Source organism: Alligator sinensis, unplaced genomic scaffold (genome assembly GCF_000455745.1).
Source record: "Alligator sinensis unplaced genomic scaffold, ASM45574v1 scaffold342_1, whole genome shotgun sequence".
NCBI lineage: Eukaryota > Metazoa > Chordata > Crocodylia > Alligatoridae > Alligator > Alligator sinensis.
Window position 1 is genome coordinate 2,248,441 of NW_005842126.1, and position 18,398 is coordinate 2,266,838.

The window sequence follows — 18,398 nt, forward strand, 5'->3', positions numbered from 1 at the left end:
GGAAATAACCTAACTTGAGAAGCTATGTAAGATGATATAAATTGTGTAATTTTGCCACTGCATGTGGTCTGTTCACATCACTGTGGAGTGGGGAAAAGATGTATAGTGAAATAAGGGTCAAAAGTAAACCTTAATTTTAAATTACTTGTTTTGTTTGTTAGGGTCTAAAATCCCAGCACATGATTCAAAATGTTAAAAGGCATTTAGTAAGGGGCTTGGAAATAAGATATTTAGGAATTCAGTGCTCCCATCTATTAATAACTTGGGGTTTTATTGAGGTCAGTCCCAACTTGCCATTAGATTTCCTGGCTATCCTGATTATGTTTAAATTCATGTTTTACTTAACCTTCATAGAAGCTTGTGTTGTTATAAAATATACATGTACCTGAAGCATGCTAGTTCTTTTGCAGCCTTGAACAAATGATTGTGTGCAATATATGATTTTTCAGTCATGCTGTTGATCAGGCATTGGGTGCCATTACTGTCCATTATGTAAATCTATGTTTAGATTTCTTATTCATCTGTGATATACATCATTATTAGCATTAGTATGGATATCTATACTGAAAAGCTTGTAAAAAAAGATGTTATGAGTAATTTCTCATGTTAACAACTCGTGCTTGTCAAAATATGTACGTATGCAAAAATACAGACCTTAAAGCTATCAGATCATATTACCTTTAGAAATGGAGAGACTTTTTGAATATCTTAAGGGTCTAATTTGTGCCATCTTTTAATAGCTCAGTTTTGGAGAAAAGTTCTGCTTATAACCACAGAGAATCAAGCTGTTTTCTTATAAAACAGGATTAATTAAAAAGAACATATTCATGGGGCTGAGGACATGTTTCATCCACAGACTAATTTTTATGGCTACACTGCAAAACCAATAAGAAGTGGATTGACCACATGCTCATTATAGATGGCTACAGATGGTTGAAAAATGCAAAATTTTAAACATCTGAAAAAAGTATTTCTTAAATATAAGCCTAATGGCAAAACAAATAAAACCCTAAACTCTGTGCTGCTATACTGCTGCTGGTTCAGTATAATGCACTGTTTCTTGAGATTATCCACAATGGACTTTGTTTCCAGTCATTCTGCTAGTTTTAATCTTAGAAGCAAATTGAACAAAATCCTGTGGCATGTATAGTACCTACCAAGATTAGAATTCTTGTTAGTTTGCAACCCTTCATGCTTAGAAACAGAAGAGGTGCATTGCTTAGAATTTTTAAAGGTTGCTTTTTGGGGGGTTTTTTAGAGTACAGAAAATCTTTGTTATAGCATAAGATGACTACTAACTTGCTAGAGGTTAAGAAGAAATACTTTGAAATCTGTGGTTATCTAAAGTCTCCAGAAGCATCTGGTAAAATACAATAATATATTGGTCTAATAGAGCTGGTGGTCTTACCCCATGATGGTAGGTAGTTCAGGTGTTCCTGTCCCAGTTGCAAGTCAGCATTCATAACACACACAGTCTTTTTAGAATGTGGGGCCCTATTTCATATGTTTTTTCTAACACATGCTATAGACCAGTGGTACCTGACATTTTGGGCCTGTGGGCCAGATAAGCAGTGCCATGTCCATGGGCAACATCTGGCATGTGATACTGGCCAACTGTGGCCCATTCCCATGTGACTGCTTTGGGCCCAGCTGGGGCATTTATGTGGGCTAGATTGAGCCATGGCTTGATCTAACCATGTAGGAATGAGGCCCAATCCAGCTGCCTGGGGCTTGGAAACTTGGTGACTGGGGCTAGGGACAGACATTACACATAAACCAGTTTAAGTGATCAGAAACTGGTTTAAACGTGTAACAGAACAGATGTTCAGCACACATAAACCAGTTTGAGAATGGCTGAAATCGGTTTGAGGTAAACATGGTTGAATGTAGTATCAGATGTAACTGATTTGGCTCCAACTGGTTTATGCAATATGTGTCCCAGACCCCTTGCTGGTTTAAATTAAATCAGAGTCCCCCAGCATTTCAGCATGCTCTCTGGGCTGGGCAGGGCTCTCTGCTCCACAGCAGGGCTGGCCCCTTTCCTCTTCTCTGTGGCTGCAGGTCCAGTAGTCTCTGCAGGCGTCTGCCTGGCTTTTGCTCCCCCCCACCTCTCCCTTTCCCTCCCCACTCTCTGCTAGGCAGGCATTCCCCTGTCCCTCACAGACACCTCAGCATTAGCTGGCAGACCACGTGCTGGCTACCTCTGAGCTGTGGCACACGGGACAAAGGCAGAATTAACAGATAACTGATAATGTCCCTCTGTTTTCTTAATGGGGTAATAAGCACTGAGTTGGGGGTGATAAATATTCCCTGCTGGGCTGTTTGGGGGGGGGGGGGGGGGGGGTTTTCGCAAACTATGGGTTTTACCTAATCATAGGGTCCTGCCGGGGCCTGGCCTTAACTCAGCACTGGAAGGGAAGGGAGGGCTACTCTAGCGCCCCCTGACTTCTAGCCTGAGCTACTGCAGGCATGTGCCTGCATTTCTGGGATGTCTGTCTGGTTACAAACTGATTTAGTCTAGCCAGGTTAGACTAACCGGCAAAGATTGAATCAATTCAGGCTCAGGTTTTTTGAATGTCTGTTCCTAGCCTGGGGAGCAGTGGTAGTGTTAGTTGGCAGCACTCCCTCTGCCACCAAACTTCCAAGCCTATGGGGAGACCTGCAGGCCAGATTACATGGCTCTGCAGGGTAGATCTGACCCATGGGCCTGGGGCTGAGAACTCTTGCTGTACACATTTACAAATTGGCAATTATTACCTTGGTCATGGCAGACTGAATATGTCTCCTAAAACTGGGTCTTTGTCAAGTGATGCAAAGTACTCTTTACAAAACAGCATTGCCATTTAGGGAGGCACCAGAGTGTGGGAAGTGATATTTTCCTTATTATTTGAATGTCTTTGCTGGGAAGTGACATCTAAACGGTAGTAGCCTAATTTAGAGGAGGCTAATAAGTTTTAGCATTCCGCCAAATCTTTTAATCCTTTTTTTTTTTAAAGGCATGTGTGTTTTTGTCCCATCTCTTTTACTGATGTTGTACTAGGCATAGTAACACAGATAAATTGCTGTTATAAAATTGTAAATCTATAATGCCATATAAAAGATTTTGTCAGATTGGAAGTTTTAATAATACAAAAGCTCATATTTGCCAAATGGAGGAATTTGCCTTTCATAGCTAACTGCATGCTATAGAAGTGTTAATAATGGTTAGAAAGAACAGATTTTAATGATTTTACACTGCCATGTCTGATGACCCTATATAACATCGGAAGACTTAGAAAAAAAAAGAAAAGAAAACAGTCAACCAATGTTCATATTAAAACATATGTTGTAATTAAATTCACGGAGGTCTGTTTTTTAGATTTTTCTGGGTGTATTTAATAAGGAAGTCTTTTTGTGAAAGATTGGATTGCTTGAATTCCACTATTGAAAAAATGAAGCAACTACACTGGTTTTTGGGGGTTTTTTTAATGTGGATTTCCAGGTAAAGGTTCATCTCTTTAATTTAAAAATGATTTGTTACCTTATTGACATGTAACCATTTCATCAAAAGGGAAATTAATACATAGGATGAGAATAAACAGATATTAGTCTGTAAGAGAAGAATATATTAACTTGCTTCAAAACCTTAAATGATTTTACTTAGGCATCCCTGCGAACAGTATATCCTCAATAGAACCTAATTTCATTTTGATTGTGGTATAGTCGAGGGTGGCAGTCATTCTGGTTTCTAAATGCATTTAGGAAGAGATGATTACCTAAACTAGGCTCAGAGTTTGTTCACACTGGTAAATGGTGTTTTTCACATCATAAACCCAGATTCAAAAGATAATTCAATTCCAAGACAAACTGTTACAAGGGGCTGAATCTTGGGATGCAGTCTTGCATCCTATCAAATTACCTTGTTTCCATAAAAGTGTGTTATTTAAATTAATTCAAACTCATCAGTACTACTCAGCTAATTTTCGCTATAATCTGTAACATGTATGCAGCCCAGGAACATTTCCTTTAATTCTTACTGAACATGAAACCCTTCAGTTAATGGTTTGGTTTTTAAACTGGCAGCTTACATTATCACAAGTAAAATATTTCTCAATCTTAACTTAAGAATGATTCCTAATTGATTCCCAGTGATTCCCAATTGGGGTGCCTTGAGATGCTTCCAAGCATGCTGTGGGGTGCCAAACAATGGTAGCCCTCCAAGGTTTGCAAATGTGATTCAAAAGATAAACCCAGATATTGGAATCTCACATGTCAAAGCCATTCTGACCTGTTGTGGGTTTTCTCAGTTCTTTGTAACAGAGTTGCTGTATTATGTTTCTGTAATCGAAAAGTGAGTGAAAGCTAAGAGCTGGCATTTTCTGAGGGTTGCCTTGAGTCTGATAAAGTTGAGAACCACTGTCATAAGTAATAAACATGATTTCTCACCACCTGCACTTTGAATTCACAGTTTTCAAGTAATGTCTTTAACAGTTGTTTGATAAATAATGCACAGGAATAAAAATGGTAATTCATTTAATATTAAGTTAATCTTGCTTGCAGTTTTGGAGCAAAAAGCTGTTAAACAGCTGTCTTACCCTCCAGACTCTGGAATGGATTAATACTATGGCTGTGCAAAGCTTTGGTCGCTGATTCAATTCGGAGATTTGGCCCAATTCGGCAGCTGAATCTCCGAATCCAAATCAAATCAGGAAACCCATTAATCTCTTCAAATTGAATCAGAAGCTTCTGAATCGATTCAGAGAGATTCGATGATTCAGCCATAGATACATCTTTATATGTTTTTTCTACGTACCTCAAGGTACCAGGCATGGCTCGTGAATGCTGACATGGTGGGGTGGATGGAGCATCTCATGGGAGCGCAGGGGGGGGTCCCCTCATGCGTGCAATGGCAGACCCAGAAGTGGACCAGAAATACTTCTGGTCCACTTCTGGGTCCACCGTGGAGCATGCAGGGAACCTCCCACTGCCCTCTGACTCAGCAACTCATGCCTCTTGGGTCTGGGGGGGCACCTGGAGACCCCCATGGTGGAGCACTCTCTTGAGGGAGCGTGGGGGGGGGGTCCCCCATGCACTCGGCAGTCAACCGGAAGTACTTCCGGTCCACATCTGGGTCCCTGCCAAGCACACAGGGGACCCTCCCTCCCGTGGGATGTTCCATCTGGCCCACCATCTCAGCATTCACGAGCTGCGCCTGGTACCTCGAGGTACGTAGATAAAACATATAAAGCTGTGTCTATGGCTGAATTGCTAATTCTCCAAATCAGAATGGAATCTTCAGATTCGGCCAAATCAAATTGGAACAATGATCCAAATCAGCGAGTTGAATCACTGTCTCCCGAATCGGGCCGAATCCAAATTGAATACCGCCCACTTTGCACACCCGTAATGAATATATGTTACATAATTGTAATATATTATCTTTATTTTAGTTCCTTGGAAGTACCAGCAGCTATCATTAGTACAGGAGTCCAATCTACAGAAAAAAATTCAGCTTCTGAAGGTTGTTTCCTTATTATGAATCGTTAAGGCTGGCTATGCTTAAAATTTTAAGCAAAATAGGATGGAATTAGACTTAATGGCCAAGTCTGCCTGAGATGCTGACTGCACAGTAGCTCGATGCTACCGCATAGTAGCATCACATGGCAAAAACTGTAATGCGGTGATACTGCACATTAGTATTAGGCTACCACGCAGTAGTGTCACAAAAGTGTGTTAGTTGTAACTACTGTGCAGTAACTTGGGTTCCTGTGTGCTCATTTAGTACTTGTTTATACAATGGGTCCAAACCAAAATTTGGGTCTGATCACCCTAGACTTTGAGGGGATATTGAAAAGCTGAACCCGGCTCTGGATATGAATTTCAGATTAACATTTCTGTTTGAAACAGAAAACCCTTTCTTACCATGAGATTTAACAAGTTTTCTTTTTCCTCGAATAAAAGGACAAGTAAGGGCTATGACAACACATTTCCTCACATTGCACAAGGTATTTGTGATGGTGGATTTGTGATATAGACACCTGCTTGCTAGGTAAAGAACGAAGATTACTGAATCACGTTTTCTATGAGTTACTGAAGAACCATATATGAATTAATGACTTTATGTGAAATGGGCTTATATTTGTGTAAGGTAAATCTGCCTAACCTGTTACCATCCAGTCACCTGTACTTAAGTTTATACTAGCTACAGACATTCAAAATGTCCATGTCAGAATCGATCTAAGTTACGTGGTTTTCTGTAAGCAGCATGGTTGAGATTAGTAGCGAACAGAATACACATTCACCCTTTGAAAGGGGCATATCTTAGACGGGTTCTGCATTTTTAAACCAATCCATATGTGCCAAACTTCTGTTTTGGTATGGGTATAGACTGGTTTCCAATCACTAAACCAGTAAAAGTATAATGTCTGTACCTGGCCTTAATATGCATCTCATAATTTGTACATCATTAAACTTACTGTCTGAATGTCTTGATTCAGCAGGGAACTTTAAGCCTATGTTTAATTATCAGGACACAAGTAACCTTGTCCTTTTTTAGCAAGCACATAAGTATGTTCTTGAATTCCCTGGAATTCAGTGAGATAAGTCGGTTCTTAGAATCTCTAAAAATGAAGTCCCTTTAGTGTAGGTGCATAGATATGGACTTTTTCATTCTGATATTTATTAATTATGGTGCTGAATCATTTTTCATATTTTAGAAGTGAATGCAGTCTGGAGAGGGCACCTAGGCTGTTACCATCAGGAAAGACAACAGAGCATAGGTGGGTAGCCAAGGGATAAGCAGAGGCTTATCCTTTGTTTCCCTTCCAAAGGGAACATGTTTATTGATGCAGTTCTGGCAAACTGAGCAAACTTCTGTGACTTATCTGCCTTGGTTCCCTTTAGAGTCTTGTTTGAGCAGAGCGAAGCTGCACTCATAGTAATTACAGGCATCCTGCTGTCTGCAACTAGCAAGTGACCCATTATGTTGTTCCCTTCCCCCACTACTAAAGTGCTATAGCTCCAAACCATGCAGGACAGGGCTGTTAGTTTATGCTCTAGCATTAGGCTATTAGATCCAGAGGTCCCTATAGGGGTAGAATGACCTCTTTTATAAGCAAGTACAAGGGTTTGCATTGTGGGGGAAAGGAACCACTTATGCTCCATTTGGCATTTAATGATCTCTCAGGCCTGTCTGCTGCACAAGAGAGTGTGTATAAAAACTTTTTAAAGGGCCCTCTTAAATTTTTTAACATGGAATATTTACCTGTTTTGACTTCTTTGCAACAAACCTTTCTCTTTTTGTATGTATGGCAGCAGAATTCCTTTGCAGTTCTTACTAATTTTGTCTAAAAACAGCAGATCAAAATGATAAATTCCTTTTTATGCCAAAATGCTCTGCTTTGTTCATAGATGTAGCCTTGAATATTGACATGGATCTATTCATAGACTGCCAAAAAGATTGCACAAAATATCAATTTTATACATTTTACAAAAATAGCAGGTAAACTTCTTTTTTAATATTTTGACAATGGAGCACTCGTTGTTCAAAACTGGGCAGTTTTAAACGTATTAGTCCCTGAAATCTTGCCCCTATACTTGTAAATGTCATGCTTTATTTAAATATAAACTTGAGGCAGTTCAGTTCAAAGTTAACACTGTCACCTAATGAATTTAAAATAGTGGATAAGTTTAAATGACCCGTTTCCTGATCTAGTTCTAAATGCAACTCTCATATAAGAGAACATGTATGTAAAGGTGTCCTCCTCATAGCTTCAGTTTCTAAGACGCTAGAGAATATGAATGCAGGCCACAATCAAGCAGACGGCACCAATTATTCTTCCATCAGACTGGGTGCCTTCCTAAGTACAAAAGGAATTATATAATATCATGGTTTCCATAAAACTGGACATTGGCAACCAAATAGTAACACACAGAATGGAAAAGTTGCAGTTTTCATTCCCCCCCACCCATTTGTAGCAATTTTTGTTGTAATCTGTTACAACGAGAGAGAGTAGTTCGAAAAGATTTTACTTTCTTTAAAGTGTATCCTTTGACCTTCTCCAAGGATTTTTTTGGCACATTCTGTAAACTCAAACAAATCAAGTAAAGTTGGTAGAGGCTGTATTTCATATTTGCACTTTCACTGTTCCAATCCTAATTTAGTTCAGTCAGTTATATAAAATCATTTAACAATGATAAACATTAAGAAAAAGGAATTCTGAAGCATGAAGCTTGAAAAAGACTTATAAACTTTCAAGGGAAAATAACTTTTTAGTTGCATCTCTACAGTCTTTAAAGGAACCTTCCCTGTTTTTAAGGTACTCTTAGTGTAATTGCTCCTTTTTAAAAAATGAGTATTAATTTGGAAAAGTCTGAAGGTTTTTCACTTTTGGGGACAATGGGTTTAAAAAAAAATCCAAAAATTGAAGAAAATTCCTTACTTGTTGAAATAATTATTATTGATGTTGTTTGAAGTGTTAGTGGCATGTTCTCAGTCTACCAAAGACTAAAAATGTGGAACTGTGTCACCATGGTAAGAAGTGATTACAAAAAATTACCTAATAGTAATTAATTTTTTGGTAACACTGAATGATAGATAACTTCTTAAACGTGGGATTCTACAGTCTTTGTTTCTGAACCCTGAATTTAAATATTCCATTACATGCAGTAGCCTTTGATTGTATAAAATAGAAACTAGATCAAACACGTATTTTTCAAAAACAAACCAGGATCTTTATTAACAAAAATGTGTGTTAGTTATAACTAATATGAAGCAAAAGTATGTGGAAAAATTAATCATAGTGAAACTGATATTGAAAAGTGAGATAAGGCAGAACAGGAGATGTAGGAAGCTAAAAATGCTTATAACTGAGGATAAAATTAATACTCACAAATGCATAACTAGTATTAAATCTTATTAAAATATTGACATCTATTATCTTTAAAATATTGTCTTCTAGTGAAATAGTCACAAATGCATCATTCAGCATAGGAGGACAGTGAAGGAACTACATTTCCCTTAACAATAAAATAATCTTAATACCTGGACAAAACAGTATACAAAAGAAGCCCTCTGGTTAAAATATAAAGTAATTTAACTTACTATATTTTTCTCATAAAATTAGTATATTTTAACACAGAATTAGTTCTTTGTGAGTGAAAGAGCCTAGCAAAGCTGTCCAAATCTTTCTCCAGTCAATGATCAGTTCAAAGTGCTTTCTCACATCCCATAGTAAATTCTCATTAAAACCAATTCTGGTTATCGCTTTAAATATTTGATAATTGAATTTCATAAATAAATTATATGTGCAATAAAGATATATTTAAAGTATAAATAAGTAAGAATTTAAAATTTAAATGACTTATGGACAAATATTACACACACATTAGGTGTCTGGGGACAAAAAGATGAGTAATTTGGTAATTGAAAGTTTAGTGGAATAGATCTTTTTAGAATATCAAATTGCACAGTGTGTCAGAGTCTCCCACAGTAATGTTTGGAACATCTGTTGAGAATTCTGCTTTCTGTGTAATAAATGCTCCTGCTTTGTTGAATGTCTGGAGGATGTAATCTTGGGTAGTATAATCCAGTCTCAATTTAGCAGTGTGAATGATAGCCAAAGAATTCTTCATTGATGGATTTAGTCACTTATTAAAAATGGTGCATCTTGTCCATATTCCATTTTATATTTCCAACAGTGTCGCTATATTAGAGGGAGTGAGCATGTCTTTTTATGCTTTTTTTCTGTAATCTTTTAATGAGTTCCACTTAAGTCTGGAAAATATTTATACTCAAAAATATGTAGGCAAGAAAATTTAGTGTTTTTCATTTTCTGAACTCTGTTTTGCTTGTAATTCTCCTGAGTAACTACTCCTTGGATAACTCCTGTAACATATCCAGATGCTTATGAAGCATATCCAAAGTTTTTGTAGCTATAGATATACATGCAGAAAGAGTGGAGTCTTAAGTAGAAGTCTCAGCCAGTAATGCAGATGTACATATGTTCCTGCTTTCCTTTCAGCCCTTGATTGAAAGTAAGTTTGTTCAGGCTTTTAGACAAATTGACTGTCTGTAGTCAGGTCTGGCCAAACTTCAGCATCACTAGTCAAACTTCAGAGAAACTCAAGTCCTTAGGAAATATGAAAATGTTGTTTTTGGTCCTGGAAGTAGAGCTTCAGAGAGCCTAATGTATGAACGCTTGATTTTTCCTGACCAGTTTCGGGGATTTAGTAACATTCATCTCTCTTCCCCAACTGTCCGTGGCTTCTTTCTGGCGTAGCAGATTTTTATGCAAGGAATGGGTGGGTCCATTCTCTCACTTGTGACCTGGGGAATCTATTAACCCTGTCTATAGCATCAGGTTTTCTGTGAGGGGAATCCTGTTCTTTCCATTTTTCCAATACAACCTAAGACTTGCTCGTCTTCAGGAGGCAAGCCTATAGGACATAGGAGCCAGTCACTGGACCGTTCCTTTACTTCCTTAAGGCTATAAGGATAGAGGAAACACAGCTGTTGAAGGCAGGTCTTCTGATGACCGAAACAGATTGTGATTATTTTGTGTTTACTTAGTTGATGGTACATTGTGAGCCTGTTAGACACATACACAAGTCTGTAGCTATTCCACGTTTAGGCCCTGATTCAGTAAAGTATTTGAGCACGTGCTCAACATTAAGCCCAAGAGCAACTCCCTTGGAGGCCCTGGTGAATGGATGCCTAATGTGGGTATGTTGATAACCATAATGATTTTTTCCCCTAGCTTGGATAAGAGGGTAGGGGGTGGGGGAATACAGATAAAAAGAGAAAAAGAAGCTATATGGGGTAAGTTCGGTCAGAACAATGAGTACATTTAAAGTGGATTTAATTTCACAAGGCTTCCTCTCCATCTTTAGCTATAAAAAGGCTGAAGTTCATCCAGTGATGAATTCTAAGTAGAAATGGCAACTTCAGATTGCTTGTCCTTGAGTTTACAGGCAATTTTTGACAAAGGTTGAAGTCAGGCCTCTCCTTAGCAGATGATCCTTGAGATTTCTGTGGTACAGTGGAAAGAGGCATTTCTTTCTATGGTCTGGACAGCTCTGCAGGCTGCCAAAAGAATTCTCTCAAAAAGGAATAGCGAGGCGGTCAGGCAGTTATTGATAAGAATATGGGGGCAACCGAGGAGGTCAGAGCTTATGGGTCTCCTACTGTGACAATCTGCAGAGAATTGCAAGTCTGGAGAAACCACTCCAGTTCTCATTAGAAAATCTCACAAAAAAGCTTTAAAAAGAGGGAAGGCATTAAAAAAAAGAAAGAATACTTACAATTCTTTGTAAAGCTTTTTTTATGGGAACCTACATTTGCCATGAATTTGAATGAAAAAATGTTAATGGGTATCTGTGATTCTACAGATTTAATGTTCAGAATTCCTTCAGTTTGAACATGTGATTCCCGCCCCCCACCCTCTGGCCAATGTATAGTTCTAAGCACAAGCTGAAGATAGCTCACTAATCAGAAGAATTTCAACAGAATGACTAATGAGTTTTTTCCAGTTCATGCAGATTTGTAGGGTCGGGGAAGATGCATTATTTTCACCCAAAAAATAGAGTATCGAGACTTGGGTATTAATCTCCTTAAAGCTCTAACTGTTTTTATGCTGACTGTTGTATACAAAGTGAAATGTTTGGTTCTGAAAAATATTTTGAAGGCATTCCAACTTTTATTATTAACACAGAATTGCTAGAAGTCGATACGAAAAACAGAAATATATGGCTTCCAAGAATAGCAGCCTTAGGCTTGTTTTTATGACAAAGGTCATATGGACTACATGGACAGCAAAGTCAAAACTCATGGCATTGGTTCTTTAAAGCAAGATATAGCTGTATAGCTTCTGCAGCTTCTTTATAGTTAGATGTTGTGGCACAAAACCTCTTTTATTTAGTATGAACCTTTTTATGTCTTCCAACATTTTCCATTCTCAGTCATCTCCAATTACAGCAGAGCACAGATCAGAATCCAGCTGTTGAGGTTACTGTTTGTGCTGGGGGTGGGGAGGGGACTTTGAGCTGTGACCAAAGGCTGATTTGTAATTACTTGGGTATAATGATGATAATGGAGCTTAATATCTGTAACATGTGCATAGAGGAGGGTTTTTGTTGTTGTTTTTGGTTTTAAAATTTTTCCCCTCTGCACGTTAGATCACATTTCTTTCTTAGAAGTCAGTTCGCTTTTTACTAGCTGCAGCATTACAGAGATAATGGTATGATGGGTGACATAATGAAGTGAGTGTTCATTGGAAGAAAAAAAAAGTAAATAATGCACATGAGGCAGTATATTTAAAAAGCAGTTTTGAGCAGCACTGGAGAAAGTTTCATTCACAGAAGGTTCTTCTGAGTGAGAAAGGGAAATATAAGAAATAACAAACAAGAAATGATGTTATTCCCCACTCTTCCTGCTTCCTTTTGGTACAGGGGATGAAAGTGCAGGCTTTCTTTGACTCCTGAAACTGAGTTGAAAGGTTGACTCCTAGGCTTCTGGGCTCAGCAGCTAGAAGGACCATGATAGCTCCTCTTAGGATCAATATAGGAGTTATGCTTTAGCTTAATTACTGTGGATGTTTAAATATCAAAGCCCAAGGCTGAAATTTGGAAGAAAAGATTCTCCCAGAGAATTTTGTCTACATTGTGCACACGTTTTTTGCTTATCTCTGCATGGATTGTACCCGTTGCCTGTTGTTCAGAACCCTGATCGGAGCAGTCAAGACAGTTATTCCTGGTGTCGCTGATTTAGTTACAGCTGCTTCCTCTTCATGTGATTTAATTTGAAGTTTCAGCCCACCAGGGGGCTAATGGTCCCCACCTATGCAGCTTTAAGTGCTGGCTGTTGTTTTCCACGTGAATGTTATTTCCATTCCTATTCATAGCGATTCTTTCTTCATGTTCATCTGGCAACAGCAAGGCAGAGTTCCAGAAGCTCTCTTCACAGGGCAAAAACATGGAATCATTTAGATGGAAAAAAATATAAATGAAAATCACTCTGTTTGCTTTAAAATATTCACTTTGTTGTTTTGGTGCATGTCAGCAATGGAAAAAGATTGGCTAATATCCTGCTTTTAAAACCCATTTAAGATTTTCTTTGTAAATTTTAATAGTTACACAATTCATTTATTTCTTCCTGGTTGCACCAGATAATATTATGATTTTATCATTTAATAATCAGGCAAGTAAACCTCTATACTTTTAATGGCTTAATTTCACACTGCATGGTGCGAAATAAAATGCTAAAAATATTAGCAGGTACTGCAAGACAGTGAGTATATGTACATATGTACACACTTGAACAATACAGAACTCTAAATAGATCTGAGAATAAGTGTACCAGTGCTATACTAGATGCTATACCGAGCATATCTAAAATGCTAATGAGTGATGACTGTATAGCAGTAACAATTGAAGTTAAGGAGCAAAAAGGTTAATTTAGCTTTTTCATAGGTTTTGATGCTATTAGCTTTTAATAAGTGGACAAGGAATGTGTACAGATGACACTGAAGGATTTTTTATAAGGTACTTTTTGTTAGTGCCTGCCTGTACACTGGTATAGAGGACTGTGTTCCCATGGAAAACTCAGTGTTGTAGGAGAATTTTGAATGTCTTGCATTAGAAAAAAGGAATCGGAACTCATGGTAGAGGTGATATCTTTTATTAAACCAACTAGATTTTTGCACAAAAAATTATTTTTTGTTGTTGTTCTGATTCCTTTTGCCTCTAGACCAATAAGACTACAACCTGAAGGGAGACGCTTGCAAAGCAGACTCATGTTGCATTTGCTAGCTGGAATTGTGGGTATGACTGCCCCCCCTACCTCCACCACCACAATTTACCTCCTAGAGTAGAAACCGAAATCTACATCAGTAGCTTCTTCTTTAAAATAAATTTTTACATTAGGGAAAGGATGGAAGGTGGAATACCCTGATGGAATTGGCCCATATTAAATCTCATTTATTTCAGCTATTATTAAAGAGCGGTGCAATCTTTCCCCTCTTTGGACCGGAGGATGCTATTACCAGATTTTGGCATTCAAGGTCAAGGCACTTTACAATACAAAGCAAATATACTACTTTCTACAGCCCGATTGATGGAAAATACTAACTGCTAGGAAGCAGCTTTTCCAACACTGCTACTTAACCATATTGCAGTGATTGTCCTTTTTAAGCCAATAATTTTAGTACAGTGTTGCTAATAGTGTAATTTAAAGAAGTCAGGTTTCAATAGATATTCTGCAACAATTGATAATTGCCATTTTGGCAACTGGCTTGTTATAGCCTTAACTACTTTAGGCCCATACAGATTATTAACTAACCAGTTAGTTGGTTTAGTGTTAGTAATGGCTATTAGGATCGACTGATTACTTGAGTAGTAGTGCTTGTGGTGGTTAATCAAGTAGATAACCTCAAAAATGGGAGTTCAGTATTGGTCCTGACAGAGTTGCTGTTGAGGCAAGACGGTATTAGTCATTGGCTGTGAATGTTAATCACTCCACAGCAATGATAATTTACAGCATTGTTGTAGAACTCTGGTGCTCATAAAATGAACTTAATAACCCACTGCTACCCATGGGATAAGCCTCTTTTTTCTCCTGCAATTGAATACCCAGCCTGGCTGCATAATAGTCTTGTGAAATACTGCGTTAAAAAGGGTGAGCAGCTGTATGATAAAATAAACAGCTCTAAAACAGATTTGTTAATTATCTCCTCCTTTTATTCACAGAGGGTGTTTGTGAGATATGGCTGACCAGTGAAGACACAGGGGCTTATGGCAGAGACATTGGCACAGATCTCCCTACACTTCTGTGGAAGCTGGTTGAGGTTATTCCTGAGGGAGCTATGTTGAGACTTGGCATGACAAACCCCCCCTATATTTTGGAGCATCTGGAGGTAAGGAAAAAGGAGAATCATTTGCATTTTAACATAGCTGTTAACTAATCAAGTCAGTGTGGTATCCGGTGTAGTGTCAGTAACTTTTGCAGTCACAAATTACAAATATATTTATCAAATTAGACTTTTAACTTTAAGTCACTTGCCTGACAAAGGTGGCTATCCAATCAATCAAACATACACTTTTCTTTTTAACTGCAGAGTGTGAGTTTGAAGGTAGTGCTGTCAGAGTTTTGCTTGCAGGTCCAGCTTTTTAATATATAGTGGAAGTGGTCAGACCAAACTATGGATTCTGAGTCAAAATTTTCCTCCTGTACACACAAAGATGCTGTCCGAAAACTTTGTCTTCATTTCTTTGTTCATAATATGAAGTCTAGCCTGCATTTCTTGTGGGGACTTAGTATGAGCATGCTTTGCTGTAAATAATTCCTATAAATAGTTTCATGAGCAGGACATCTATGTGCTCTTTCTCCCCAGGGGGAGATGGCAGTCTGGGTCTGGCAGCAGAGCCTGGAGATTGTTCCCTGACTAGTTCTCTGTGACATGGTTTAATTTTATTGGGCAGGTGTTGTCCCCTAGTTAATACTATACTTTTTTTTTTAACTGTCTTGTTGCAAGAGTGGTTGTTTGTGCCTGAGGAGGAAGAGTGACACCGAGAAAGCTGGAGGTAGGAAAAAAAGGGGCACTAGGGAGGACAGAGAGCTAGAGAAAAGGTAGTCCCAGTCAGGAGAGAGGAAACAGAGAGAGAGACAGAGAGTAGTCGTCCCAGGGAGGACAGAGGGAACTGCTGTGGCATATTAAATCTTTGGAGCTGAACCATTTGCTGTCCTGTTTGGGACATTGACACTCTGACCCCCTAATGCCCCCTGCTCCTCCCCCTTTGAAGAAGAAAGCACCTCCCTTCCCAGGCACTGACCAAAAAGGAGCTCTCTATCCATGGTGATCTATCATGGATCGTGGGGGGAGCTAGATTTCAAAGCTAGATGTTTGACTCCTGTGAAGCCATGCCAGGGCTGGCTTCAGGGGGTCCTTCAGGAGAGGGAGACCAGATAAGGTTGTTTCTTGGGGGAGTCCTTAGGCAGAGTTTCCTGTCAGAAGTGCCATTGCTTCATGACATTGGACTGTCTTGCACGTTCAGCTTTCCTTTAATAGCTAGTAGAAGTGATCATATCAGACTGTGGATCCTGAGTTAAAATTGTCCTCCCTCTGTAGCTGGAAAAATGCCCTCAGAAAAACTTATCTGCTGTCTGGGTTCAAAATCTGACAAAAACCAGGAAGAAGAATAAAAGTTAAGTCACGCTTTGTGTCCAGGGCTTCCATACAAATAAATGGGAGCCTTAGATGTTTAGCAAGAAAATGTTTTTTAACAAACTGTATGAAGTAAAATAGAAGCAGTGCTGAATGTTGAGGACTTACAATGAACAGCAATTATACAGGTAGCAGGAGCAGAGGGAATTCTCTAAAGAATTGCTTTGTTTGGTGGCCAAATGAATGTATTGAATCTCGTGTGAATTGGTCATGAAAAAGCCTAAACATAAAGGAAAAAAAACACAGATGAGACAAGATTGGGGAGGATTTATGGCCTGATATATCATTAATATTTGGGGTGCAGCTATCCGTGTATGAAAATAAAATACCTGTTGCCCATTCGGCACTTCCTAACATATTGCATACTAAGTATTGGTCACCTGGGATTCCTCAAGGTACTGAGATCAGTGTTGTTTGAAAGCTGTGCCCAGTCAGTTTTCTAAAGTCCAGAGAAATGAGGAGTGAGTTTCTACTTCCATTACTAAAAAAAGTAAGCAAATAGGCATGATCTTCAGAGAAGTGTCTGATATCCAGTAGAACCAGAATGAATGGTTCTGTAGCCTAAGAACAATAGAGGCTAGTAGCACATGAAAGTTGGCAACCATAACTCACAGATTACGGTAAAATCTGTGTTAACTGTCACTATCTGGAATACTCTATTAACCAGAATTGCTGGCCAGATGCTGGGGGCGGGGGGGAGCTCAAACACAGCAGCCACTGCCGCTACCCACCACCCTGTACTGTTGCTGCTCTGTATGTGGCCGCCACCAGCTCCACAGGGGTTTTCAAAAAGGTAGAAAACCCCTGCCTCAGATAACCAGAGCTTTTGGATACTTGGCACTCCCGTTACCCAACTCATGCTGGTTAACACGGCTTTTACTGTACTCTGCACTCAGGTACTTAATTTATAATTATGATTGAAGGTGCTACTATGTCACAGAAAACAAGGAGAAGCATTAGCTGTCTAAGCAATCAGTTTGGGAAGTCAGAGACCCCCTAGAATTGCCAGTTCATTTTCCAGGAGGGTCAGCTAGGCCTTTTGTCTTTTTTTGTCTTTAAGACGTAATACTACCATGAAGCTGTGGAACAAGACCCTAAAATGACTTCTGGTTTATGAGAGGGGCAAGGATTTTCTGTGGTATCTTTTACTGGACCAACTGTATAGTTGGGAGAACTATTAGACAAACTTTCATTCATCAGATGCCCTTATTCAGGTCCGAGCTGATTTGTGAAAATCTTAAAGACCCTTGGCACTTTTCATAAGAGCAGGGACTTGCATTTCTTTTTCTGGCCAAAATCTTCTGCCTTAGCAGTTTGCTGTATGCCGGTGGGTTGCTTCCCATATTAGAGGTAACTGTGTTTAAGTGCTGGTGTTAGGTATATGATAGGTAGACTCCAGGATGAACATGAGTCGTCAGTGTGATGAAGCCATCAGAAAAGCTAATGGCACTTTATCATGCATCAGCAGATGCATGACGAACAGATCCAAGGAGGTGATACTCCCCCTCTATCAGGCGCTGGTCAGACCGCAGTTGGAATACTGCGTGCAATTCTGGGCGCCGCACTTCAAGAGAGATGTGGATAACCTGGAGAGGGTCCAGAGAAGGGCCACTCGTGTGGTTAAGGGCTTGCAGGCCAAGCCCTATGAGGAGAGACTGGGGCACCTGGACCTCTTCAGCCTCCGCAAGAGAAGGTTGAGAGGCGACCTTGTGGCTGCCTATAAGTTCATCACGGGGGCACAGAAGGGAATTGGAGAAGTTTTATTCACCAAGGCGCCCCCGGGGGTTACAAGAAATAATGGCCACAAGCTAGCAGAGAGCAGATTTAGACTGGACATTAAGAAGAACTTCTTTACAGTTAGAGTGGCCAAGGTCTGGAATGGGCTCCCAAGGGAGGTGGTGCTCTCCCCTACCCTGGGGGTCTTCAAGAGGAGGTAGATGGGCATCTAGGTGGGGTCACCTAAAGCCAGCACTCTTTCCTGCCTATGCAGGGGGTCGGACTCAATGATCTATTGTGGTCCCTTCCGACCCTAGAATCTATGAATCTATGAATTTATGAAGAACTCTGAAGTTTTAGAGGACAAAAACTTGGCAAGATTCAATATTAATTGCACATTTGTGTGGAGAACAAGAATATCCAAAGTGCCTTGAAATTTTTTGGGATAAACCTTGTGTTTCACGGGTAAGCCAATCTGATACAAGG

General features: G+C 39.3%; 1 protein-coding gene across 3 annotated transcripts in view; it reads left to right on the forward strand.

The window, feature by feature from the left end:
* The window catches only part of CDKAL1 (CDK5 regulatory subunit associated protein 1 like 1), a 463,104-nt gene that overhangs the window by 412,856 nt on the left and 31,850 nt on the right, over positions 1-18,398 (forward strand). For all 3 annotated transcript variants that reach the window (XM_025205731.1, XM_006024966.2, XM_025205732.1), the window contains one exon: positions 14,722-14,888. In XM_025205731.1, the coding sequence (XP_025061516.1) occupies positions 14,722-14,888 (167 nt within the window). The remainder of the gene's footprint in view (positions 1-14,721; positions 14,889-18,398) is intronic.